The 27,818-nt window shown below is 37.9% G+C and overlaps 1 protein-coding gene across 1 annotated transcript; it reads right to left on the reverse strand.

Annotated features, from left to right (window-relative positions):
* Window positions 1-404: 404 nt before the first annotated feature.
* On the reverse strand, window positions 405-27,818 carry bcan (brevican). The gene is made up of 15 exons (XM_041988969.1): window positions 27,648-27,818; window positions 16,997-17,079; window positions 15,839-16,228; window positions 13,087-13,261; window positions 12,480-12,607; window positions 10,725-11,018; window positions 9,681-10,577; window positions 8,476-9,234; window positions 8,061-8,303; window positions 6,104-6,208; window positions 5,841-5,999; window positions 2,620-2,702; window positions 2,302-2,446; window positions 2,039-2,221; window positions 405-1,081 (listed from the first exon to the last, which is right to left on the reverse strand). Exons 1-15 carry the CDS (start codon window positions 27,650-27,652, stop codon window positions 966-968), a joined length of 3,765 nt encoding a protein of 1,254 aa, XP_041844903.1. The 5' UTR covers window positions 27,653-27,818; the 3' UTR covers window positions 405-965.

A 27,818-nucleotide genomic window follows, 5' to 3' on the forward strand; every position in this document is an offset into this window, starting at 1 on the left:
AGACAAATACTGGGACAGTTTAATACCAACAGTAAAACTCTTTACTGATTTTACTGAATGTGAGAAGAGCTGATTCTGAAAATGAGTTTGCATTATGCGAGATGACAAACTCATAAAAATGCAACATTAGATAAATGTGAGATTTCTTTTTTTTTTTGTTTTGTTTTATTGAAATGTTAAAATACAATGTGTGGCATCAGTCAAATTTATAAATTCAACATTGTCATTGAACAGGCTGATTTCAAGATCTACTATTTTAGATTTACCTAAAATAACTACACATACACACTTACAGATTCACACATTATGTAAACCAGTAATGTTGTTAATTTTTTTCGCAATGAATGAATTTTCTTTGTGTTTAAATCTTTCTTCCATGAACCTCCTAAAATCATGTAGTTTCCTATTGTGTACTTGCAGTACATGATATTATCCATTTAATTTGACGTGTCTCCAGTTGTACAGACTAAGAGAACATACATTCTTATGATAAACTTGTTCTTCAAGCCTGAATGATCAAGAAACAAACTTTGTCTCTTAGTAACTTTTGCAGGAACATTTATCTTATTTAAAAAGAAGGTTGCCAAAACAAATCCACTCGTTACTGTTTTGAACAGAGCACGAGATTACATCTTTCAAAGAGATGTGAGTCTTTCACAGGAAAGCTATTTTGGATTTCATGTTTTTCAGGGATAGATAAGACTGTATGATTTCCAAATGGCTGAATGAACATACTCTCCCAACGTGTCATGAGCTCTTCTGAGAAACAACACACTGTGCAGTACTGGAACACACATTTTATTGTAGCACTTTTAATATGTGTAGGGTTTATGTAAATGTGGCCTTAAAATGAGTTTTTAATGCAAATTATTTGTTTTGTGCAGTTAAACATGAAGCAAACATTGGATGGGGTGGTCGTTGAAACACAGGCAAAGTGGGAAAACGAAGGAATATTGCTTCTTGCTTTAAAAACTCCACTTAATGTCCCAGAAGAGTGGAGCTGCTTTCTCTGTGGCTGCACCCATGACTTCCTCATGCTGGTGAGGCTCCAAAGTAACTGACTCCTCTTCTGCTGCGTGAGCTACAGGTAGAGAAACACATAAAAATCAGTTTAGCACCTTAATTTTCATTGATTTTGCCCTCATTTAACAGTCAGATTCGTGATGGTCAAAAGAGTTTTTCTTGTTATGCCTGAAAACTACATTGTCAACAATTAACAAAATTACCCACAAAGCTGATTTTCACTCTTTTTTTTCTTTTCAAACTTGGCCTTAAACCCATACATTAGTGCAGTAATTTTATTTCATTTTATTTCTGTTAGACACAACTACCTTTTTTCTGATTTCAGAACTTAAAAAACAAACAAATAAAAAAAACTTTCATAACACTTTTTAAACAGACTAGAAACGTATCCCAAAACATCTGGAGACACGTAAGATATTACACTTCAATTTATATAAATTTAAGAGCACATTAAAAATTCTCATTAAAAACTGTGTCACTATTGGAATCTTTTCACTTTACTTAAATTAGTGTTATGCTTTTTATTCTCTCTTTTATTCTCTCATCCTTTTATATATGCTCACTGTGGGTCCACATTCATGACAGCTGCTATATCTGTGCCGCCATTTTTACTATGGTGTCTCTGAATGGACAAACAACTCTGTATGACGTGAGAACTCTCTGAGGTTTAAAACTGAAGTACCAGCTTTTTTTAAATGGTGCTAGAGAACCATTTGGGATGGCACCTGAGTCCTCACAGATGAAAATATGTTTATGTTTGGAAGAAGATTTGACAGTGATGTAAACCCCACTATTCACAACTGTGTTTGTTGGCATTTAAAGTACTTTCCCTTTTTTTAAGACATGTTGTGCTCTAGTGGCCTTTATTGACAATAGCTGGACATGAAAGGGGGGCAGAAAAAACGGAGAATGGCATCCAACAAAGATTTGAGATTCTGAAAAAGTATTTGAGAAACCATTTAATCATTCAAATTACATGATGTGAATGACTTAAATAGGCATGTGATGTACTTACTTGACATGCAGGTAATCAGAGGCTCCTCCCACTGGCCACCAGGAAGACATTTGATAACAGGATTGAGTTTCTGCATAAAACCCTCCTCACAGTAGTATCGCACCTTGCTGTTGGTCTCATAACGCAGCCGTTTCTTCCCAAAGACCTTAGCAAAGGGAACCCGAGGGGGCTCTCCACAGGAGGCTGTTGAAAAAAAAATGTACTATTAATTCAATTCAATTGGCTGAAAAGAAATTGTAAGAGAAGTTTTAACAAGGACTCACAGACGCCCTTCTTGCATGTGTATGATAGGTGGTAGTTGCACGGTACATCACTCCAACGGCCACCATCGTGCCACACCATCACTGCACAGTCCTCACCAGACAGGAAGTAGCTGTCAGGCTGACCTTTGTACCAGTTCTCATACAGCTGACAGAGAGGTGAGGAGGTTAACACAAGCTCATCAAGGAAAAAGGATAAATCTAATCCAGCTTCTTAGTTTTTCAGACTGAATAATAATAATAAAAATACAGGATCAACTAGAGACAAATAAAAAATTAGTAAGTGAACACAAGGTCAGTGAAATGAAAAGTAAAACTCACTAGAGGGTTCCCATCTGACCAGCGGAAGTCACCCTCTATGGTTCTGTCGTTTAGTCCGATCCACTGATATTCTTTGTACTTGTCTAAATTAAACACCAAAATGTACGTTATGAAAGACTTCATTCTGAAAATAACTACAGTTATGTTAAATTCATTTCTACAGTGCCTTTTATAAATCAAATTTTATTTTTATAGCTCTTTACAATAACCTAAAGGAACTCAAAGTGCTTTAAAACAGACATAAAAACTATGTAAAAACAATGCATAAAAACATAAAATAATTAAAACAACATACAGAAACAGAATTGGAAAGTGCTGCAGTGCTGCAAGGTATTAAGAGCCTTCCAGAAGTGCAGGAAACAGACAAATAAGAACAATAAACTACACCTAAAAACAGGACTGTCCTAGTAGGAAACAAAAGCCAATCTAAAAAATTTTAATTCGATTTAAAAAGGCTGCAATCACTAGTAATAAAAGTAATTTATAAATTACATGCAAAACATTTCAAGATAAAAATATAAGAGATGAAGATGCAGGCAAAACCTTTTTTTTCCAGATTTAGCATTTATATACAGAATGAAAACAACTAGTGTGAATTCTATATTATATTGTTTTTTGTTTTGTTTTGTTTTTCTTTTAAATTTCCTGTTTGTATACCCCTCATCCACATCTATATACAAAACTTTGGAATGAACAAGTACTGTAGAAAATGAAGACAAAAGTAAAACAGATCTATAATAGAAAACGTGTTCTACGAGGAAAGTTACATTTTAGAGAAATGCTAAAACAATAATTTATGCTGATTTAAACAAAAATATACTATCTGCCCAAACTATAAGGCTTGTTTCGAATGTTTGCACACTGATCATGACTGCAAAACTGGATCAAAAGTTAATATCTGAATGGGTTAAGTCCAAAAACTTTTTGGTTTTGAGTCAGCCGTTTGCTGATATTCAGATTCCTGGGAGTGATGTCCTTATTGCTTTTTCTTACAGCTTTTTTTTTTTTTTTTACCTGTCCAGTCCAGCATCATAGCAAGTAAAATAATAATCTGGTTGCTGTATCATGTTGAACAAACTTGCTCTGCCAAGGGGAGGCCTATGGGTATAAGGCTCCTCTTGATAATCTGATTCATTTATTTACTTTAATTCACGGAATCTATGTAATCTTGCTGGACCTGACCGGAGGGGACAGAAAAAGATGGAAAATAGCAAAAAGATGCAAAAGGGAAAGAAGAGAGGAGACAAAAACATCACAGACAGAAGGCAAAGACCCTTCAATCCACACTGTCAACAGACAACAAACTGTTACACCTGTACATGAACACACTAAAAAATGTCCTACGGCTTTTACAGAAAAACAGGGCTGCTTGTCATTAAGAGTTCTGAAATAATGACCAAATCAAATAGACTTATTACAAAAGTAGCACAACCACGACCAGATACTAACTCACAGGGGAAAAAAAAGAGAAAAATGATCTCTTAGTGTATAAACCCACTGGACAACTCAGTGACTGTGTCAGCATGCAGAACATGACGAATAAGGAGTGATCAGTAATGAAGAGTGGTGAGTGAGATTGTGCAAATGCGACCACGCCTCTACGGAGGCTAGAGACAGACCAGGGCAGCCCAGAGACCTCGCCCTCAGCAGCAGCCCCAGAGCACTAACCCAAGCTACCCTTACCCGAAGACTCCAGCCCCACCCGGGGGGTGGCAGAGAAAAAGCCCCATCCAGAGCCCCCCCCCAAGTCTTGGGGCACAGGCCCCAGGGGGCCAAGATCGGCAGCCGCCAGCCCCGCCAGGGACCAGCTATCCAAGCAGCTCGAGCGAAGGGTCCAGGGCCCCAGGAGCCCAGAGGTGGAGAGGTGGAGAGGTGGATCCCCCCCCCCCCCCCCCCCCCCCCCGAACCCTCCACCTACTCCAATCTCAACCCCATATAACCCCACACTCACACCCTCCCCTGCGCGGAACAGCTTTTTGATGCCACTTCTCATTGTGGTCTTCAACCCTGCGTTTTGCAAGAAGAAAGTTAAAAATATCGAGATGAGTCCTCTTTATTGAGTAGTTAATATAAATATAGATCATACAGTTAATACAACTGTATTATCTAGCTTCAGTTAGCTTAAATAAAGCTAACACTTCATATGCTGGCTAAGAGTGACTGGTTAAAAACGATCCTTACATTTACAAATGGCATCATCAAGAAATTGTTTATAAATAAGTTCATATTTCAGAAAGACAAAAGAAGCCTCCAAAACCATATCTGATCAGAAGCAAAACTTTGCAAGAAGCACAATCTTTTATAGACTAGACCATGCAGTTAAAAACATGATGCAAAACAAAAAAAAAGAAATACACACTTTTGCAATATCCAACCCTGCTTTTATTGTTTTTTACTAAATTTAAAGTGGTCTTGTAAAGACGGCTCCTTTAAATTAGCCTATTTAACATTGTGAGTATCAGTTAATGCAATCTATAGCGACTCCCTGCAGGCTGAAAAACAAACCAGAGGAATGCCAGATTCTTATCTTGTCCCCCTGCCTCCAGACAAAATACCAACAGCAACTTCAAGACTGTGACACGGTCTGAGAAAAAAATGAAAGATTGAATAAGCTGGAAGACATGAAATGTCTTTGTCATGCCTGGACAAATTTAACCACTTCAGATCTTTCATGAATCTGAACTGGAAAATGTTAAGTGGAAAGATCTCTGTGTTATCTGCCGGAAGCAGTAACGTAGTGGTGGGTTAGGGTTTTTCTGAAGCCTTCTATTGGAGTTTTTGAGGACCTCCCACATGTAAAATGTGTGGATGTTTTCTGAGCAAGCTTCTTTCAATTAAAAAAAAACAGTTAAATTCATATTGTCCTTTACAAACCCCTAAATGTTGTACTGTTTGTAATTCAGGCCACTGTGCAATCATCACTCATGAAATTGGGCTTCAATCAGTTTTAAAAAATTGACCTCCAATACCTTTTTGCTCCTTTTTATGGAAGTTAATTTTGAACATAATACTAGTTATATGTTTGCCCTGATGGACTTATTTAGTAGCTCTGCAATATGATTTTCAAAACTATACTGAAACAGGGAAGCATTGCCTTGAAGACATTCAGTGACTTTAAAATGTGCAATATTGCCAGATTGTCGCTTAGACTCCAAGTAATAATATCTAGATAGATAAATAAATTAGTTATAACTGCCTACTTCTCTTCAGCCAACGTTTACCATTGATGTAGTCCTGCTCTTCGGGGGTCAAAACAGAGAGTAGATGTCCGCCACACATCCGGCAGTGCTGCTCAGCTGCCTCCCAGCTCTGCCGTTTGCTGAAGTGATGATAACAAAAGCCCTGAAACTTCTCCCAGCCTGGCTCACACTCCTCAGCATCTAAGGCAGAGTGGGTGAGATGGGACAAAAATGAGTAAAGAGACATTGCTAATATTTGGAAGACAATAGTTAAACAGTGTATGTTCAGATAGCTTGCACCACACCTGTCTGACAAAAGTCTCCTCCATAACTGGGCAAACAAAGGCATCTTAGTGGATCATCGTCAACACAAGTACCACCATTCAAACAAGGATTCTCCAGGCAAGAGTCTGCAAACACATGAAGGTCAAAATCTAAATTCTTTTGTAAAATATTTACTATGTCTAGAAGTAACTGTATTTTAGAAGAAGCTGTATTGTCAGAGTTGTTGGGGCCATTAACAACTTCCCTTGCAGTGGGTGCTGAAAAGTCTTTATTAGCTGCATCCCACTTTGGTCACTTCTGCACTGCATGCAGTAGATTTTTCATTAGTTATTAGTGTCTTATCATTTCAAACTGTATGTCCAGTCCCCACTTGATGCTGCACTTCACAAGCTGGGCCTCAGCAGAGGCTATTTACACAAACATTATGCTACTAGTTATTTTCCATCTGAATAAGAACGACAATGTTATATTCCCGCTTACTTTCTAATTTACAAAAGTTTTATATAACTTGCTTTTGCCTGTCTTTAGTGTGTGACTCCTGCAAAGCCAGATTCCATTTAGAAGCATCAGACAGGTTAGTGTCTCATTTATCATCTAGAAACACACTGTCTTATTGCTAGAGATGAGGTGAAACAGGTGAAGTTTTAGAGCTGTGGGAATAAATATAACAGAGAATCTGTCAGCTTGCCAAAGCATGTGACAAATTAGGACAACTTAAAAGGGTTAAACTGGCAAGTCAGGTTGTGGCTAGTTTTCATAGACAAAAAATAGAGAGCAGAGCTGAAGGAAGCCTCTACCTCCTCAGTTACAACCACTACAAACTCTCCAAGCTAAGTTCCAAGAACAACCAGTAGATGGCGATGTTACATCAAGTTTGGTTTCACTGACTGATCAGTCAAGTTTTAAGTGTAATAATACAAATCGCTTTTTGTGATTTTGTTGTATTTCACAACATTAACATTTTTGCTTTAGTAATTAAAAAAATGCAATATTTAAAAATATCTTATGTATGCAATGGTACAGTAAATACGGAAGTTTTCTTTCAAGATGATTTAATAGAGAAGACATTCTTAAGCTCTACATTTTTCTATCAATTTAAACTGATATTTTCCAGTATACTGAGGTTATACTCTGATAAGTATCACAGTATGTTCATCTGTTCACTCTCTTTTTCTGTTTATTATTCAAGCTGACTGGCTGCTTAGTATTAAGCGAACACTCATGAAGACCCCTAAAACACAACCAATTTGTACAAATAGATTTTGTATAATATTTCTTGTATTAAAAACACTAATTATGCCCCCATAGTGAGTTTCGTACACTGACAATTAAAGGTGCAGGAATGATGCAAAAAAGGTAAAGATATATGCTGCTCAAGTTGTATCTTTAAGGGGTACAAGAAAAATTTTGCTCCTTCTTGTCTTTATTATAGCTATAGTCAGTTTAAAATGACCAGTCTACCAAATATGAATGATATGAGTGAGGGAAGCCGACGTATCTAGAAAAAAACCCACACTCCAGACAGTAAAAAGCCACAGATGAGATTCAAACCAGAAACCTTCTTGTTGCAAGGTGACAGTAATTCCCACATGACCTTGCAACCTCACCTCTCTATGAAGAATTTAGATTAGATTAGAATTATTTAGATTTTCAAAGATACACTTATGAACAGTGATGAAAATCAGTGATGAATTTTGTTTAAATTAAAAGTGAGTCCACTGTATTTACCTAAAGGATCATTTCTCTCTTATAGAATACTTACTTTGGGTACAAAAATTAAAACCCTAATTTCTGTGTGCAGGAGGCTAATCCATCTGTTGTGTAGAATCTGCCTAAACTGCTCATAGTAAATTATAGTATATCTCCTGATTTGGCATTTTCAAAGGCAGACTTTCCCTTCCCCAAACAACAATAAAACACTCAAACACCAGCTGTTGTCTCCGTTATTGTCAGCTGTGCTGTGCAGAGTACAAATACCTGCAATGCCGCCCTTTGCAGCAGGAACTTTGGCAGCAGGCAGAGAGGGACCCATGCCTGTTTGTTCACCCTCTTCTTTTCTGAAATACTCAGGTTGCGGGGTTGGAGCAGCAATGGTCCAGTCACTGCTGTCAGTGGTTAAAACTGGACTGGAGGTCTCCTCCTCTTCGGGATGCCATGTGCAAATGTGAACTGAGGGCTCATCAGTGCTGTGCTCCCTCTCACCTCCCTCAGATCCATGTTCTGTTGAGAGAGTTCTGGTTATAATAAAACACAGAGAACAGCAACATTTTTTTTTTTTTGAGGCATGCCTGCAATAAATTCAAAGTGGCAAAATCATCTGGAATCTGCCTTTGTTTAAGTAAATTATTAATTCCACTCACAGCATAAAGGAGGCAACAGTCTGATACTTTACCGTTGATGTTACCCGTGGTAAACTCTTGCTCCTTAGAGATGTCATCAATCTCCTCGGTGACAGGAGGCTCGCCGCTGTATTCCCTATCAGAGCGGGACTCTTGTGGTGTGGAGGATGAAAGCTCTGGTTCCCAGCCCAGTGTGAGGGTCAGATGAGGCAGCAGTGTGATTTTTATCTCTGATGTTGGAGGTGCATCAGTGCCAGACTCATCAATAATTCCACCAGTGGTTTTATCCACTGAGAGAGTTGGGTTTGTCAAAAAGAGTTCTGGTTTCACGTGTGGGTTTTCTCCTGATGATTCATCGAATCCCTCATCTGGATCATTGCCTGTGATATTCTGGGCTGTGCTGGTGGAGACCACTGGGTTTTCTCCTAATCCCTCCTGGTCAACTTTAACCTGAATGTCTTCTATATGTTCCAACTCAAATGAAACATTATGTTTTGGTAGAAGTGTTAGAATCTCTTGAGAGTTGACTTCAACCTCCACAGAAGGTGGAGACAAGGTTACAGAGACTGGGGATGCCAACAATGTGAATGGATTACTCTTTAGGACAGGAGCATCTTCGCTGGAATATGTGTCTTCTGTGACTTGGACAATTTCTGATGTTGGGATTTCTTCTGGATCAATGTGTCCACTCTGCTCTGTTGGATCATCTGTTGCAGTATCCTCTGAAGTGGTACTGGATTCCCCATCACCACGGTCCACTGGGTTAGAGGACCCTACTGTTACACCTGAGTGCTCTTGAGTGGGATTATAACCTGTAAAGAGAGAACATAATCAGATAAATCTGTTCACTTCTGCAGCAATTTAGACTGAAAATGAAAACCGAGGGAGAAAATAATAGAAGGTCACAATGAAAATGCAGTTTGAGCATTTAAAATGCATGAAATATTTAATGACTTTTGTAGAAGTGGATTCTTATGTTGTAGTTTATGGGATTGCACTTATCTAACTTCTACTTGTTAATGGTGACTTAACGTGAAATCTTAAAAAGTTTCATTTAAATTCAATGATAACTATTTTTTTCTTAAGTTTTCACCAACTGCTTAGATATTTCATCCCACACAGGAATAGCAAACATCTAATTTCCCCTAAAAAAAACAAGTTCAAATTACCAAGAACAAATATGAGAACAGCTCAGACTTAAAACAGTTAAAATAAGTCTACAGTGAGTCTTATGTGTCATTTTCTATGTGAGACTTACTTAAATCAGAAGTAGGGACCACTTCAGAGGTCTCTATGGTGATCAAACTTTGTGTGTCCTCATCTGGAAGAAGATTTACAGCCTCCTCTTCAGATTCCTCTTCTGCTGAATCATTCTCATGTGTGCTGTTATCAAACGATAGCAGCACGGTAGTGGTATGGATATTTGTCTCCTCAGTGTTTGGTGAAATGTCAGATGAAGTACTCTCAACAGCACCAGTGGTGGCTTTTTCTGGTTGTTCTGAAACATCAGATTCAGTTACAGAAGTTACAGAGGTTTGCTCCATGTGGACACCTTGAACGATGTCCTCATGTGAAACGGGAAGATCAACCTCCTCCTCAGTCACCTCATCTGCATCTGCCTTAGATGTAGTGTTTACAACTTGCAGATCCCAGCTGTCAGTCTCAGGAAGATGATCCTCTGTTGGCTCTGTGCTTTCAATTGATGTAACATCAGCTGTAGGAACGGTTGAGTCTTGAATGGTTACCGTGGCATCAAGTTTCAGAGTTGTTGGAAGTTCATGGGACTCCTCATGATCTGGGTTTTCTACAGGAGCTGGCTGATAGGACTCTGGGTAGCTGACCTTCTTCACCAACTCCCAGGTATCTTTGGTAGGCAAGCTCTCTTCATGATCAGACGAGGGAGTTACAGACTGAGGAGAGTCTTGTGTGAATGTTAGCTCCTTTTCATAATCCTGAGTTGGTGACTGGGTGTTTGCAGGGTCCTGCTTTACTGGATTTTTTGTCCAGGCATGTTGAATCTCTTCAACCCTGTCTGGTGATACCTCACTTAGACCAACATTCTCCTCTGTGGTTAAGAAAATTATATCTTGACCAATGTCTTCTGGCTCAGTGGCAAGAAAATCATGGGGAGATTCTGTGTAGGGGCCGTGATCACCTGGAGCAAAGAGCATGATAGAAATATTTTACTTATGCTGCCTTTTTGTTCTGTTAACCACATCTTAGCATTACGATTCATTGTTATGCTGGACGGAAAAACAAAAGCAAAAGTGACACTTTACACAAAGAAAGGCCGCTCTCTTACTTCTGAAGCAGTAGACATCATGTCGAGAGTGAATCTCAGGAAAGCCTGTCTGGTTACTGTAACGGTAGATGGTTTTAACACCAGGTTCACCACCTCCACAGCGCTCCCTAGGGGTGACGATGGGGTACCGCACACTCTCATCGGCCAACCAACCCGGGCTGCAGTGGTTCAGGCCATCGTTCCAGGCTGCATATAGCTGAGCTGTGGTGGCCAGCTCTGCACCATGACTCACACAGTAAGCCTTGGCCTCCCAAAAGGTGAAGCGCTGGGGGGCGGAGCCATGAAACACTTCACCTTTTGAATAAAACAAAACAGGCGTCATGATTTTTTTTTTGTCTTTTGTCTGTTACTTAGAAATGCAAGGCCTTACTCTGTAATTTTTGCCATTATTCTTTTACTTCCCTTTCCGTTTTACATTGCATTTTATTGCTTTTATCAGATCATACATTAAGTCCTTTAGACGAGCTATATAAAATGTCAGACAAGGCAGGAGTTGTTTGACTGAAAAACAATATATTTATAGTAATTAAATTTTTTGTCTCATTTTGGGGGTTATAGAGGTTTGGTTTTTCTTTAAAGTGTTTTGTTAAATTTGTTCCTGATTTTGTTCCTGTCTAGTTAGAAAACTTGCATTTGCTCCACACCTGTTCTGTGTTTTCTTCTTCCTGGTGGGATTTTTGGTCCTTGTGTGTCCCTGGTTTGAGTTTATTTAATTCAGCCTTCCTGACTGTTACTTTTCTGATATGTTTGCTTCACTGACGACTTGTGCTTGACCTTTTTTGTTTGAATAAGTCTTCATTTAGGATTTTACCTGTCTTGTGTCTTCAGTCTGGGTTCTCTGTGTTATTTCATCATGTGTATTTATAATAGACCTCTTTTGTATTTGCCAAGCTTTTTCTGGTTGCGTTACGAAATACATCTAAACATGTTTCCACTACAAAAGTGTAATCTTATATTAAATATAAATGCTATTCTGCTTAACGGCCATATGACATTTATATGTCTTGGCTGTAAAAACTGTTAAGAGTCTGAATTAAAGACAAAAGGCAACTACAGAAATCAGTGCCATGAATGTGTCCACACAAACTGCTGACATAAATTTGGAAAACCTTTACAGCAAAACAGCATCCTGAGGTTTTACTTCTGTAGGCTGATATTTGCAAGCAAGACGTTTTGCTGCACAAAGCTTTTTGGTTTATGTTTGTAAACTGAATTTTATCAGACCTATTTGTGTGGACTTAAGAAGTGAAACACAATGCAATCTTAAAACTATTTGTCATTTTAAGATGATTTAGCTCTTTATTAGCTTTTGTTAAAATTTGTCTGCATTCAACCAACCAGTGTACAGAATGAGAAGTCTTATCAATTATGCAGATTAACTGTTTGTTACACTGGGATCCCAGACATGTTCTCCCAGAGACTAAGTCATCAGATTATAGCTGGTGGGCTTCTAGACAAAAAAAAAGGTCACTCCCTCTGTCATCAACTTCATTTTTTTTGCTGTGCTGTGGCAGCTAATTTGGCTACATGCAAGAGCTCCTATACAGGTTTTCCTTCATAAAATAAACCACATTCTTTGAATTCTTTTTACTCCAGTTTCTAAGTTTGAAAGATATGTTGCACCTTTAATATTGTTGGTATTTGATATCTGAATCCTCAAATTCTAGTCATTTAAACACAATTTTACAGCTTCCACAAGATAATTAAAATAAAGGTAACAAGATAAACTCAAGCATTTAGTTGAGGTTGCCTTACCTTGAATATTCTCCACGTAACAGTAGACGTCGTAGAGCTCATCAGGCTCTAACAGCCCGTAGTTCCTCACTCCTGGTAGGCCATCCATGTCTCCAAAACAGCCCTCTCTTGGCATCTGAATAGGATATCTATGGGTTGAAAGTCACACAACAATAAAGCACCAGCTGTCTCATCTCCTGTCATGAAAACATCAGATGAGATCCTTTCAGTTAGTTGATTATCTGTGTGCAAAAAGCACATCAATCATTAGCTGGAAGCCCTGCTGACATGCTGACCTCCATTATGTGTGCTTAGCTAACCGTCTCCGTCTAACAATATAGAGTTGTCATTCTCATAGAGCTAAAGGGAAATTTGTGAATGTGATTCTACTCTATATAACTCAATGACTTTCTAAACTTGTGGATTTTTATTAATGTTGACATTCTACACCTTGTCCAGGGACAACAGTTGAAAATTAGCTTTACAGCTAACACTGACACATTTACAGAAATGTTTATTAATGCTTACTGTCCCTGATAAATAAACCAATAAATGAAATAAATGCAGATGTTCAGAGACCAGTGATTGTATGAAAGTCCTGGTGGACCCTTTTCTCTCAGGTCCTGACCTCACTGAGTGGTCTGAGAGCCAGCCAGCATCACACTGCTCGTATCCGCTATAGTAGGCTGCAAGGAGCTGCTCTGGGGTGGCGATGTGAGCTCCAATATCCTCGCAAGCCTCTCTGCCTTGCTCAAAGGTAAAAGCATATCGACTGGATGCATCACGGTAATGGAACACCACACCTGAAAAATCCAGAGGAGATATTTTTAAAGTCTGGACCCTGCTATGACTCACATTTATACATTTAAGATATATCACTCATGTTCTTCAATATAGCACAGCTGGTTTCACACATTGATGCCTTTTGATTTAGATCCAGTTTCAGTTCATACTGACTCTTTACAAACAACGTCAAAAACACAGAAACTATCTGATTGGACTGTTCTTGTTTTTTTGTTTTTTTTCTTCTTTTTTTTTGCAGCTGTTATCCAACGTCACCCACAATATGTTCACAACTCTGGAAAATGTCAGCAGAATAAATATGAACATATTTAAATTGAATGTATCATTCTAGCATGAGCAAAAGCACATTTGAGAGTGATTCATAGAGGGCTGCTGGTAAATGTCCAGTTAACTTACCAGCTCTTTAATAGTTTTTATTTTAAAAGTCTAAATCTGCCTCTGTTTTTTACGAAACTTGATCATGTTTTAATTCTGTTTTTCCCCACACTGGAACTTTATTTCTTGCATTTTATCTATTTTCTTTCTTTTTTAATTTAATTTATTTAATTTCTTTTAATGTTTGTTTTTTTAATGCACTTGTTATTGCTTCCTGCACCCCGTTGTAATGCTATTAATGTTTTATGTAAAGCACTTTGAATTATCTTGTACATAAAATGTGCTATACAAATAAATTAGCCCTGCCTTGCCTTGTATAGTCCTTTTACAAAAAATACACAACCTTAAGACAAATATAAATGACTTAACATTTCATCCACCAAGGTTGCAGTGAAATGTGAATTATTTCAACCTCTTTGCAGCTCCAGCAACTTCCAATCACTGAATTTTACAGCATTTTGCAAGCTTTGTCCTATAGTTGCTTTAAAAAAACTATTTAATGTAAATTATTGATAGCTTTATAAATTGTCAAATTACCATCATTTATCACACATATTTTTAGACTTGGAAATTTTAGATTTGATGTAGTGACCCTTTGAAATTTGAACTTTGACAAGCCAAAACCAGAGAGCTCATCAGTCCGTTAATGTGCTTCTCTCTTTTACAGTCTAGCAAAAATGAAAGTTTGCTCCAAAATTAAAGCCAACATGACAGAAAAAGTGGAGAATAGAGGAAGGTCAGCTTACTGGATAATCTTTCTCCCTAATTCACAAATTGTGTTGTCCTGATAATAAAATACACTCAAAACTCATTTTGAAAGCTTCTGTTAATTTGTTTAGAGGACTTTTTACAGTGAATCAAAATTAATTACACATTGTACTCTAATACTAATATTAAGTACTTTAGTAAATACAAAGAAACGGAAAGTTTGATTCTTTGCCTGATATATTAGCTCACAATTGGTTGTGGTCAGAACATCCATAATCTATTACTTGTTGGGTGCACTGAATGAGACCACCATTCATCACACATGTTTGAAGCATACTGCAACAAGAATTAAACAAGAATTAAACCAACATGACAGCCTTTTCAGGTTTTTCACAACATAATTTGTTTCTTTATCCTCTTTTAAGACATCCATAGACACTTTTCATCAACCCAGTTGGCACATAATACACACTGTTTCACATGTTTCTCTTCACAGACATCTAGCAGTTTTACTAAATCCTAATAATTTTTCACAAAGAGATAAATAGCATAAACTTAAACACACAGGCTGCAAACAACTCAGCAACATAAAATGACAATGACCTTAAATAACCTGAGACTGCATGTCTACATGTAAAAATCTGCTTTAGGATTTTCGTCTTTGACAAACATTTGTGAGATAAGATTTTTTTTAGTTATTATAAAAACCTATGTAAACACCATCTGGAAAAAATAGTGCCAGCTAATGATCTTCAGGTTTCTCTCGAGGGTTGGTAGAAACATAAAACAGAGCTGCAAGAAAGTCAGTGGTGGCAATAACTTGACTCCAAATAATTGATGGATGTGTAAATAAACAGCTGCTTGCCAACAAATGAATCAATATCTTGCATTACTGTTGTGTTCACAGTTTGTCGTCACTACACCAAAGCAGACAAATAATTTGTTGTTGCAGGTTTTACTTGAGGTAATTTCTGAAGCTTTGTATACAAAAAGAATGGATAAAATAATAGGTTTACAATCTTCAGAAATACAGCAGCACAGTCAGGATAATCATGTGTTTGGAAATTCTCCTGCATCCAAATGCAAATAATAAAGCACATGTATCATAAATTTAAAAGAGGGAATTTCTGATTATTGTGTTGTATAATACAATTATTTATTTAATAGATATTTTACTGTTTAAATACAAGGCTTTAGAGTTACAGCTATGGTGCAAATATGTGGTCTTGAGATGTTATCCATCCTTTGATAACCGAGAAACTGTATCTTTCTCTCTGTTGCTACTAGACATTGTATCCCAGGGTTTCCTTATATTCCTTAGTGATGGTGCTTAAACGTCTTAGTTTTTAGTAGATTTTACAAAAGCAATTTTACTTTGAATGTTATTAAGGCTGTACTACAGTGCAACTATTATATACTATTGGTATATACTATTATATGATTTTACTTGTTAGGACTTCTCTGTCAGTCTGATAAAAAAAAGAATCTCTGACCTTTGACCTTGACCTGTGCCACATCGTCGGCATCCTCCAGACCCTGCTGCACCTCGCAACGGTAGAAGCCGGTGTCGTTCTGCCTCAGGTTCTCCAGATGCAAGGTGAGATCTGCAGGAGAGTAGGCGTAATTGAGCAGCGAGGCTCGATCTTTGTAGCTCTCGCTAACTCTCACCCTGTCGCCACGGGCCACCAGGATTTCCGTCTCGTGACCATGAGTCAAAACGCTCCATTTCACACGGGGCACTGACAGCACTGCGTGTCGGCCATTAGTGGAGGGGGATGGTGGTGGGTGAGTCAACGACACCAGGCAGGGTAAGGTCAGAGAACCCCCCAGGACAGCATTCACCGGCTGGTTGGTGATGGTTACCTGGAGGAGCTTTGAATCATCTGAGAAGATACATGTATGAGACAAATAGATAAAGATTCTGTCATTTTCTTGTCGAGAATCAGATAAGCCTATCGTGACCACTCTCAAGTCTGTCAGCTTCTGTAACCACACAGTCAAAAGTTAGCCTAGCTTAGCATAAAGATTGAAGTAAGGTGGAAGAGCAAGCTAGTTTCTGATCAAAGTTTTAAGTGTAACTAAATCCAGCAAAAGTTTATGTGATAAAGTAGCATTTATTTGATTAAATTATAAAAACAACATTAATATTAATGCAATAATTTGAGGTAATTTTCAGCAGGAATTATAAGCTAAAACTGCTTTGCCAAGTAACCTCACAGTAACCATAAGACAACACAAGTCCACAGTCTCTCAGAGGCAATATTTTAAGTCAAACTACTACTATGCTAAACATATACAATCACTTTTTGTTAGGAAAACACTTCTTGTGATCTTACATTGCTGCAAACTTCATATTGTCATAAAATTGTTCAGAAGTTATAGAACATTGTTGCAGCATTGATATGATCCAAGATTAGACATTTACAGAGCTACATCGGTTAACCTTGACTTCTTCTGTGTAGACACTGGGACATCCTTGAGAATGGTCTCTAGAGTGTATGTGTCAACAAAAGCAGTAAACAGCTGGAAATAAATGAAGACCACCCCAGTGCCACACAATGTCAGAGGTCACCGTGATTTAATTAAAGCACAAATGTCAGTTGTGGATTGGATGGCGGAAGTAATACACAGTGAGAAGGAGGGGTGTGTACCTAACTCGTGGTGGGTAGTAGAGGACGAAGGTAGGGCAAGGACACAGATGGCAAACAGCAGCACAGGTGGAGGCACATCCAGTCTACAATACGAGAGGAGAGGGAGACAAAACGTTTAAAAGTGAACATGACAAGGAATTCTCTGCCATAGAGTCTGAACAAGTCTTGTTGGCATAAGGGAAGATACGATCTAAAACAGAAAGCAACTGGTGGTAAAGATGTATAAATCAACTGTGCTGTGATTGTGACGTGTTTATATCGTACATCAAACTATAAAGCTTTTGTCACTCAGGACAAAAATTAAGATCCCTGTGAGGAGCAACTGTTTAGGGCTTGTTTTTAAAGTAAACGTGAGAATCAAGTAGGCTAGGGTTTGGTTTTAATGGTTAAGGTTAGTTTGGGGTCCAAGGGAATGCATTATGCCAATGAGTAATCCCCATGGGAATACATGAGTGTGCCTGCTGGAACAGAGAAACCGACTAAGACAGACAGAGGGACTGCCTGTGTGTCCTCTGAGTTTTCTAGCTGCTCTGAGTCAGACTTCAGGAGCTGCAACATGTGAGCTGAATTCTGATTCCCTAAAAACTTCCAGAAGGGTCGGACAGAAGCCCAGCTGTCAGCTTAACTAGATTTGCATTATTACCACTCCAGTTATCCTAAAGTATCCACACATTTGTTTCTTGTCTGACCTTTTTTTTTCTTCCTCAGTTGTAGTCAAATATTCTACTATAGGAAGTTACAGCATTGTTTTTCCTCTAATATTAATTTCTCTGCTTCTTAGAGGCTAACAACATGCTCACTTAATCAAACAACTGTGAATGGGTTTGATCAAATAAGAGAAAAAACAAAATCCACGTGCCATGGCTGATGAGTTAATATATATATATATATATATATATATACATAAATGACATATATGACCTGTTAATAAGAGGTTTTTAAAAAGTGCCAGAGGAAGGTTTTTTTGTGTCTAAGGTAAAAATAAATGGACATTTTTGCAGTGTCAGACAACAGAGTCATGTCAGCAAACAACTGCTTGTGACTGTAAGGAGTGTTAAACTTGGACAAATTACAGAGACAGACTTCTAATCAAAACCGGATTAATATGAAATCACTCTTTTTCTGCTGATGCAGTATGGAAAGCTTTGAAGACAGATGCCACATGGGATAAAAGTAACTGCTGAGATTTTTTTACTCAACAGAGATGTGGGCTGCCAGGAACTCATAAAATATAAATAGAAAATGCCAGCAGACAGCAAACTTCTACTGAATGTGAAAGAGGTAATATTGAGGTTTTTTACTCTTATGGTACTCATGAGAATCATTAAAACTACATTTTGAAATAAAGCTCAATCCTAAATTGTAAATCACTTTAAAATGAAGTAAAGTTTGTAGGCCATTGTTCAGCAATGTCCTCTTCCAGAGCTTAAGTAGCACTATGTAACATTCTGACCTTTAAAGTATGTGTTTCAGACTGTTTTGATGTCACAGTGATATTTATTATGAACATTCCTAGAGAAGTTGTTTCCCAGCAGTGTCCCATAAAACGGACAGAGTAAGAGATAAGGCAAGAGTCAATATTGGACTGACTTTTACTTGCTGGACAGAGTTCAGAATAAAGGTAGGATGCAAGATGGATGCTGAATTAGGAGGGGTTTCAATGAGAAAATCTTCTAAAGATGAGTAGAGCTTCTTTAATTTGTTCGTTGGTATTATGGCTGAGCTTCATATACTGTAGCAATAAAAGATGTCCACCAGAAAAACTGTCAGAAAAACATGATTTAAAGATTCATCAAATATTCTCAATTAGCTAAAGTTCTGGGGCCTCATTTATAAAACTGTGCATATGTTGTGTTCTAATATGCAGTTGGGTGCCGAGAGAGGGCGCTGGAGAGGATTGTATGAGAAGAGAAGAAGAAGGAATAAAGTTGGAAGTGAAGCACAGTAATGGTCCCTCTCTCTACTTCTCGAACACGTACTACTAAATACCACAGCATAGCAAAGCAGACTACAGGTGGCATACATAGGGAGAAAAGGAAATGCGGCACACAAAAACTTCCAGATTTATAAAAGAGTGCGTATCCATGTCCCACGCCTGTTTCCGTTTATATATCAGAATCAACTCTAAAGTTGGCGCACGTAAGGGAGCACCTTGCCTCATGGTGGCTATAAGAGGTCAGGTGAATGCCTATAATTAATATTCATCATCTCTTTTCCATGATGGCTCACAAGGGGAAGAGGGAAGAAGCTTGATTTGAAACTTGAGACTGAGATCCTGATGGACCATGTTGACAAACGTAAAAAGGTTTTAGTTGGTGGAGACAGAATGGTCATTACTTGTGTCAGAAAGGCAGAATAGGGGCAGCAGGGGGCAGATGCTCTCAACACTGTGTCAAATGACAGGACACTGCAGAGGCATCGGATGGTGCGGCTGGATATCTCAGTTGGCAGGGCATCCGTCTCCTGTGTGGGAGACCAAAGTTCGAATCCCAGAGGAGTGAATATTAACACCTTCCAGTTACGGCCTTAGGCAAGACCCTTAATGCAACAGGGGTAAGTCGCTTTGGAGAAAAGTGTCTGCTAAATTACAGTAATGATGCCGGTAATTTAGTAATTTGTTTTAATTTATAAAATAAATATGATGGACAACATAAATGTGATGGACCACAACTTAGATTGGTAACAGTTTATTTAGTGTTAAATAATATTTCTTTATAGTTCCTAGGTGTTTCGGCTGGATCGGCAGTGCTACAGCTGTGGCTGGAGAGGGTAAGGCCAGAGACTCCACACAGCACCACAGCTGTCACCTCAGAGGAAGTCCTGCAGGTGCAGATGGACACAATTAACACTATTAATGAGGTGGCCAAGGAGTTGCAAGAAATAAAGACCATCTGAACAGTGTAAAAATAAATAAAAAGAAATCCACCTCTTGCGTGTTTCATAAGTGTTGCATCACTTCTAGATGCTCCAGCCTCCAGTCTGCGTCTCACTCTGCTGGGTCTTAGAATGAATGACCTAAGCTTACTTTTCACATCTTCTTTTACTGAATAGTAAATGTTTGGGATGACTTCTTCAGAAAGACATCTGTGACACACCATGACCTAACTTTGATGACTTTGATGATGACATGACGACGTACTTTCATTAGCCACCTAAAGCCCTAGTTTTCAACAACAGAATACAGTGCATATCCTTGCAAAATATAGGAATCGCCTCAGTTATTTTGTATTTTGTTTTATTTTTAATTTTCATTTCATTCTCACTTGGTGCTCTTATTGCAACTTTAGTGCATCAATAGCACCGACTGCATGGGGAAACCAGGCATTGCTGCAAATTGCATTGTTATGTTTGCCTGTTCACCCCCAGTGTAGGGAAGTTATTGTAATGTTGTGACAAACCAATGATGCCATCTAACACATCTGGGATAATAAGGCTGAAGGTTGGCTGCAATATCCCCGACTTGTCAGCCCATTTCCTCTGGAAGGTGCCAATAGCTAGAAAACCCAGTTAGCACTTGCGGAGGAACTGGCACAGCATGGTTCCTCCTGGTGCGTCTCCGTAATGCAGGGTCCAAAGCATCACAGAGGTCCGAGAACATCACAGAGGTCCGAGAACACAGCACAAGGTAGTCGGAACTGGCTCAGGAGCCATTCAGTAAGTCTCACTGCTCTCTGAAAATCCGCTCACTCTGGAGTCTCGCACCATATTGTCCAGCAGTGACAGATAAGCCTTTGTGCTTCTTTACGCATTAGGGTGTGTGCCATTTTATATCCAATCATCAATTTTCTGAAAAACTACAGGTGGTGAAGTTGTAGACTGACTGACGAGCATGTTTCCACGGCAACCATGTTATTTTAATAGTAATTATTATTAATTTGTCTAGCATATGTTGGCAGCAGACTGTCCGCCTTATTTAGCATAAATGTATTTTATAGCATGCAAGTTTTTTTTCACAATAAAATATTTTAGTGGTTGAGGTTTCTTATTACTACTTTCTCCCTTTCTCTTGTAAATCCTGTTTTTTTCTGAGCATACACTCTTAGAAAAATTAATATTGAATGTGCCTCTTTATTCATTTTTGCAAAAAGCTTTAATATATAATGTGATGCGAAAAATAATATTAGATTGTGCACAAATGTTAAACATTTCACATAATTTCCTTGATTTTATTCTGTACCATTGGTGTCGCAGTGTCCCGTTTTTCCAGATTTTGTGCGTACAACTGGGTCAGAGTTGCTGTGGAATTAAGAACATTCTCCTGCCAAGTTTGGTTTTAAAAATCCTAAAAGTTGACTATAATTGGCGTACAATGGCTGTTGTACCTATGCTAGCTTTATAAATGAGGCCCTTGGACTGCAGGCCAGTAAGCCCAGCACCCGGAGTCTTTTACTACAAGCCTTGTTGTTGTGATAGAAGTAGCATGTGGTTTAGCATTGCCCTGCTGGAATATTTAAAGTTTAAAATAAAAAAAAAAGAAGAAAAAAAATCTTCAACAAGATGGGAACATATGGTATGTTGCTTTAAATTCTCCATATACCTTCAGCATTAGTGGTGTGTCTCCAGATTAAATTTACCAGTTCCTGGCACTAATGCATCCCCATACCATGAAAGATGTGAGTTTTTTTTTTTTTTTTACTTAAAGCTGTTAACATGCAGGATGGCCCCTCTCTTCTTTAGTCCAGAAGATGTGGCATCCATTTTTTCTAGAGAAAGAATTTCAAATTCTAATTCATCACAGAATTATTCCTGTTTCGAATTTAATGCTGCCTGAGGACCAAAAATTATGACTATTCAATGTTGATTTTTTTGGAATATTATTCAACATTTTTGGAATTTTGGTGAAACCAAGATTGATTAAATAGACTGACATGACTATTTCCAAGGACAATGTGAGCTCGAACTGAAACGCTAAACAGATTATCCTCAAAATGAGCCTGAAATGGAGAGATAATTTTGAAAAATGACAAAAACAAAACAACTGAGGTTTCTGCCACATTTTCATGTCAATGTGACGCAGACCAGAAAAAGCTTTAAGATTGTTGGAAAAAATTTCATCTTGCTAACAATTTTCTCACGACTAAAATCATTTCATATTTAAACTTAGCAATTTTCAGACTCACACTGTCTTGGGTGCTGAGCTGACTGTATTGCTCCTTGCCATCACCACATTTCCATATAGCATGGAGGGCAGAGAGACAGTGGGGGAGGGAGAAAGAGAGAGCAGGCTTTCCCCAGGCAAAGGATGCATCCCAGGCAACATCACGAGAGCAAAGACAGGCATCGCAAGTGGCTGAATAGTCAATGACTTCACCTTGAGGGAAACGAGGTTGGGGCCAAGAGAGGATGTTTGACCGCTCAGTTTGCCAAAGAAGGTCATTTGAGGCTGCAAGGGAGGAGGGAGAAGGAAGGGGGAAGCTACATTCTTAAAAGACTTCACCAGCTTTGTGAGAGTTTGGCCCATTTAGTCGCTTTACCCTGTGTGTGATAACTAGGCTGGTGCTCCAGTAGTTAATTCAGTGTAGAATGCAGCATGCAGCTAAACAAATGCTCAATATGAACTGATAAATCAAGCAGTCCGAAACGTTTCTTAAAGTTTCTGATTGTATTTCATGCTTTAATATGTAAAGGTTTAGTCTATTTATGGATAAACTGAAGTATTAAAGGAAAAATAATATGGAAAAAGTTGTATACAGTATTAAACAGCTGTCTGTTTGTTTGAGGCCAGCCAAGTTTGAAAATATGTAATTTAGTGAGCCGTTCTGATGAAAAATGAGTTTCTACATCACAATCCCAATCGGAGTAGAATTCAGCCTCCCCATCTTTATAACTCTGAAGTAGGAAGCCTTAACTGTTTTTTGTTTTAGTGCCAACAACAAATTCTTATTAACAGGTATATGGCTTCACCAACCCTTAAACTCTGTCGGCGTCCTTAAGTACAAGTGCTTATGTTGTGGGATAAACTGTGATTACCCTTTGGGTAATCTACAAAAGGCATTCATATCCTCTCTGTCCAGGAGATTTACAATCCAGTTGCCAAATGTAGTGATTATTCAGAGACTCTGGTCAGTCAACAATGAGAGATTCATGATAACATAATTACTTATCACATTTTTGTAATTAAAAAGAAATCACTATCACTATTATGTTACCAAGAGACCACACTGAAATTAAATTGAAGCCACATCCTGTCAAACTTTTGACCAATTTGGTCGCTTAAATGTTAATGTTCAATCAGGAGCTCAACAAGTGCCAAGAAAGTAATATGTTTGTCTGAAAAGAACAAAAATTATGGTTCTCTATGGTTGGAATAAAGCAAAGAAGAGGTTTTTGATGAATGGTGATGCCACAAAAAGGTGGTTTGGAAGTGGTTTTGTGAGGATAGTAAGTTAATCGTAACATAAATAACTGTAAATAACAAAAAAAAAAACATCAAAAGAACCATCAAAACTTAATAGAACGATATGCAGATGAGAAAAGTTTGTGTTATTTCTACAAAAACCTTAGTAATAAATTCCATTTTGTTTTTTGGGCTGACTTTAACGGAGCTATATCTGTTTATACATTCACTTTACATCACTGTGGCCTCATAATCTGACAACTGAGGCTGTTCTGAGAAAATTATTTCTGCATGTTAACTGTGCTTAAAAAAAAAAAAAGAATCAGGCAGACCAGAAATATCAAAAAATGGCTGGGAGGTTTGATGGTTAACATAAATAAGAGCTCATAATGCACTAGCAGGTTTTGAATTACTGTTTTATATCTAACCTAGCTGTTCCTCTTCTTTTTTTTCAGTTAGAGGATGGTAACATCCCATTTAATCATATAAAGTTCATGTTCTGAAAGAGAATTTTGTACCAAAGCATGTCAGATATACCATATTCCATTGGAGACGTCAGGAAATTGAGTCAACCTAAGAAAAAAGGGCAAAATATGTCCACTTTAAAACAAAAGATATAAAAAAGGGGGCTGACTTATTGGGCCAGTTCTGTTTTCGGTCGTTATTTAATTTATAGTTACAGGTTCATAAAAGAATTTTACAATACAATATTTACAGTTACAGGTCAGAATGCACACCATTCCCTCCACTTTGACTATCTGCTGAACATCTGACGTGACACACTGATAATTTAGTTGTAACTATAATCAGGGAGGTAAAACCGTTGAACCAGTGGCAAAATGATGTGGAAGCACGGAAATATTTAATGACCTTGATGAAGAGTGCATAGTTGTGCAAGCAAAACAATAGCCAAAATAGAGTGAATTCAGTTTTAACTGTAATTAGTCTGTTAACTTGCATGAGACTAAAAAACAAAAAAATCTGCCCCATTAGTTTAGATTTCTGATATTGTGAATTTGGAGGAATATCTGTATCTATCTAATAACTCCAGAAATCTCTCTTTGTGGGTCAAATTTTATCTAATGTTCTTCAACCTTGCCAGGTGCATTCCTGGATACCGTGAGGTGTAGTGCAGAAAGTAAGATCTTGTGAAAGAGCTGATCTTACGTCTGACCTAAAACGTATTTTAAGTTATGTTGCTTGCCAGGTTTCGAAATAAATAAATGCCAATGAACTCAGTGAAAGAGAAAGTCTTTCACACACAAATAACCAGGGCACCGTCTCCAACGCATCTGTCATTCAGATTTGAGAATGAGAGCAAGACCACTTGCTGAGCCATTAGACCAGCCTGACCTCCATTCCTACCCCTCCGTTTTCTCACGGCAAGGACCACCGTGGTTAGCCTGTTCTGCTCCTCTGCAGATTCTCCAGCCCACCAGACCCACATCACACCACCTCAAAGGAAGCCCATCTCCAGGGGCAACCTGAACCCCCCCTGGCAGACACAATCTGACAGGAAGCAGCACCCGGGGAGGGTTGGAAGCAAGGGAGACCTCACAGAGAATAGAGGTAGCAGCGAGAAAGAAAGAAAAACTCTGTACAGCATGACTGGGTGCTAAGAGAGATGTTAAGTTCACAGGAATGATCTGGAACAGTTCACCAGTAAGCCTCAAGCTGCAGCCATGTCTTTTAAGCTTTTAGCTGCTGACTCTCAGTGCCAGAGGGCAGAACTATTAAAGCTCTGGCAAATGCAATAAGCTGAGAGAATCAGCTGTTAGCTGCAGCACTATTTCATGAGTAAGTGCCACAAGTTGATCACGCAGGACTCCAGTTATTTTAAAATGAATACAACTCAAACATGGTAAAAAAGAAAAACAGCAGCAAACACAGATTTGGTATGAACTCATTATTGTCTGAGGAGCTGCTGGAAAGTTAATATTGTTGCTGTGGAGAAGTGTCACCTCCTAAATTTACAATAAAGTTCAATGGTTCAACCTGCATGATACCTGCATCAAGAATCAGCAAGACAAAACCAATCATTTGAATTAAAATCTGTTACAAATGCACTCAGTAAATGTGTCAATAAACTCCAATGAAACATTTAGTGAGTAAATGTACTGTAAAATTTTATTATGAACATTACAGCAACCTAAGACATGTAAGAAAATGGATGGTAGAGTGCGGCACATTAAAAAAAAAGCTGAACCAATGGTAAAGTACAGCAAGGTTCAAAAGACAGAATCCTTTATGTTCAATTTTAATCCACGTCTTTTGTTTGTTGTAACTATGGGAAAAATGTTATTATAACTCCTAAAAATGAGACTCAATTCACTGAGAGAACTACAATGTCCTGAACTTTGCGGGTGTAAACATAGTGCCTTTAATAACTTTATGCTGCACACGTCTATCATATGGCTTTTTTAAACAAGTAACTGATGACTAATCAATGGTCAGTGCTAGTTACTGTAAAGCCGAGTCTAAAAGGAGACTTGCTGTCTGTGAAATACTCACACATTCAAGGTTGTTCAAATTTCGAAGTAGCACATTTGTGTCCTCAAACTGAATTGTAGCTCCCCATTGTAGAAGCAAATGGTAGATTTCTATGGCTTCTCGTGGCTAAATCAGGAGATAAAAGAACTTCTTTCTAAAGTTTATGTGACTGTAATAATGTGCACTGCATATCCTGCAAAGGTGCATGTGTTCAAAATGTATTTGTGCCTCAATTTGTTAAGTTTTAATGTTTACAATCTTGTAATGATTAAAATCAAAAGTAGTTTACATTAGTTAATTGAAGCTACCAGAAACTAGCATGTCATATTCCCATGAGGACTAAAGTATATGTGTGTTTTAATTACAGTATAATTCATTTGGAGTTCAGATTTCTCACATAGGATACTAGAATACCTGAACATTTTCTACTGCTAGTTTACATCACACTGCATGTCAGAAAAAATAAATTTAACCAAAATTATTTGACAACCATTAGATACTGTGTAGATTTCACTAAAATGTGACAATTAGTAAACTTTCAGCTACCAGAAAGTGTACTGTATAATAAATATATTAAATAAATAAATGTTTACACCAGCACATTAAAATGCACATATTCAATAATAGGCTTAATACCAGAAAATATATTAGGCTTTAAACAAATATATCACACCCTGAAAGGTGACACTCTAAGATAATTTATCAAATACTATCACCAGATCACAGGAATCTCAGTGTAATATATAATTTTAACCCCAGTTTTGATGCTCAAGTCAAGTGCTTTCATTTCACTCTTACCTTTTTCTGACAGTCTGAAAAGTCTTTAAGCTGCTTACTTAAAAACAAGCAAACAAAAAATACAAATGTGTGTTTGTCTGTTCTTTAAATGTACTGCAATTCACAGCCAGGGCTCCCTTTGCCATCTCCAGTACCTTCAAAATCTAAAGCAAGACTCATCATTACTGTGACCACAAAATATAAAAAAATAAATAAATAAAAAATAAAAAAATAAAAATGTGTTTGATTCCCTGCACATGCTGTCTGTTAAATTTCAAATTGCATTAGGCACAAAATACATTCTAGACTTATTGACCTGCTATGTGCTGCACAACTAGATCCATAGTGCCCAGTCTCCAAACTGGGAATTTTCCATTACAGGCCTTTATTATGGTCCTTTTGCCCACTAAAAATTTAAAATATCTCTTTGAAACTTTCTTCTGTGAAAGCAATTCGCAAAGTTTGCCACACATATCACACATTTTTATTTATCTTCTAGTAAAGACTCATTTATGAAACTCACATTATCCTTAAATGTAAAGTTTTGGACCATATAAAGATAGTCATATTATTATGTGTTGTATTAGTAGTAATACATATATATTTTTATCATCATTATTATTTTGCATCATATTCCAGTTCCAATCATCAGTTCTTTGGGGGTGTTTTCATGCTGGTCTTAGCAGTCTATTTCTAAGGTCATTTGAACTATAGAACGATGCAGGGATGCTGCAGCAGGTGACATGAAATGCTGTTTATGCCTTATTTCGCCTTTGCATGTGCAGCCTAATCACGCACATGTTGTGATTTTCAATCAATGGGCTAAAGGGAGTGGGTTGGTTAAACTGTAACCAATTCATTGATAACCATGTTTTACTGCAGCTCTGCGCAAATGTTTACATGCACAATAGTAAAAAGTAAACCTCGGAAAGGTAAAAAGGTTGAGATTAGAGCTGAGAAAATTTAACAGACAACAAAAAGAAAAAAAAAACCTAAGCAGTCTTATTTTTTTATCTAATAAAATGCGTTAAGCGCCTACTGCCTTACTTCATTTTCAACCGGATTAGGTCTCAGTCTTGTTTTTCAGAAGTTGTGGAGCCGTGGTGTCTTCTGGACGACAAGCTCCGGACAGGTGCGGGGTTTAGTTCCTCCTGCAGCCCCTCTGTGCTGAAAGTGGCCAAATCTTTCCCTGCCGCCAGGATGAGGGGAGGTGAGGAG

The sequence above is a fragment of the Melanotaenia boesemani genome, chromosome 6, assembly GCF_017639745.1.
Source record: "Melanotaenia boesemani isolate fMelBoe1 chromosome 6, fMelBoe1.pri, whole genome shotgun sequence".
Lineage (NCBI taxonomy): Eukaryota > Metazoa > Chordata > Actinopteri > Atheriniformes > Melanotaeniidae > Melanotaenia > Melanotaenia boesemani.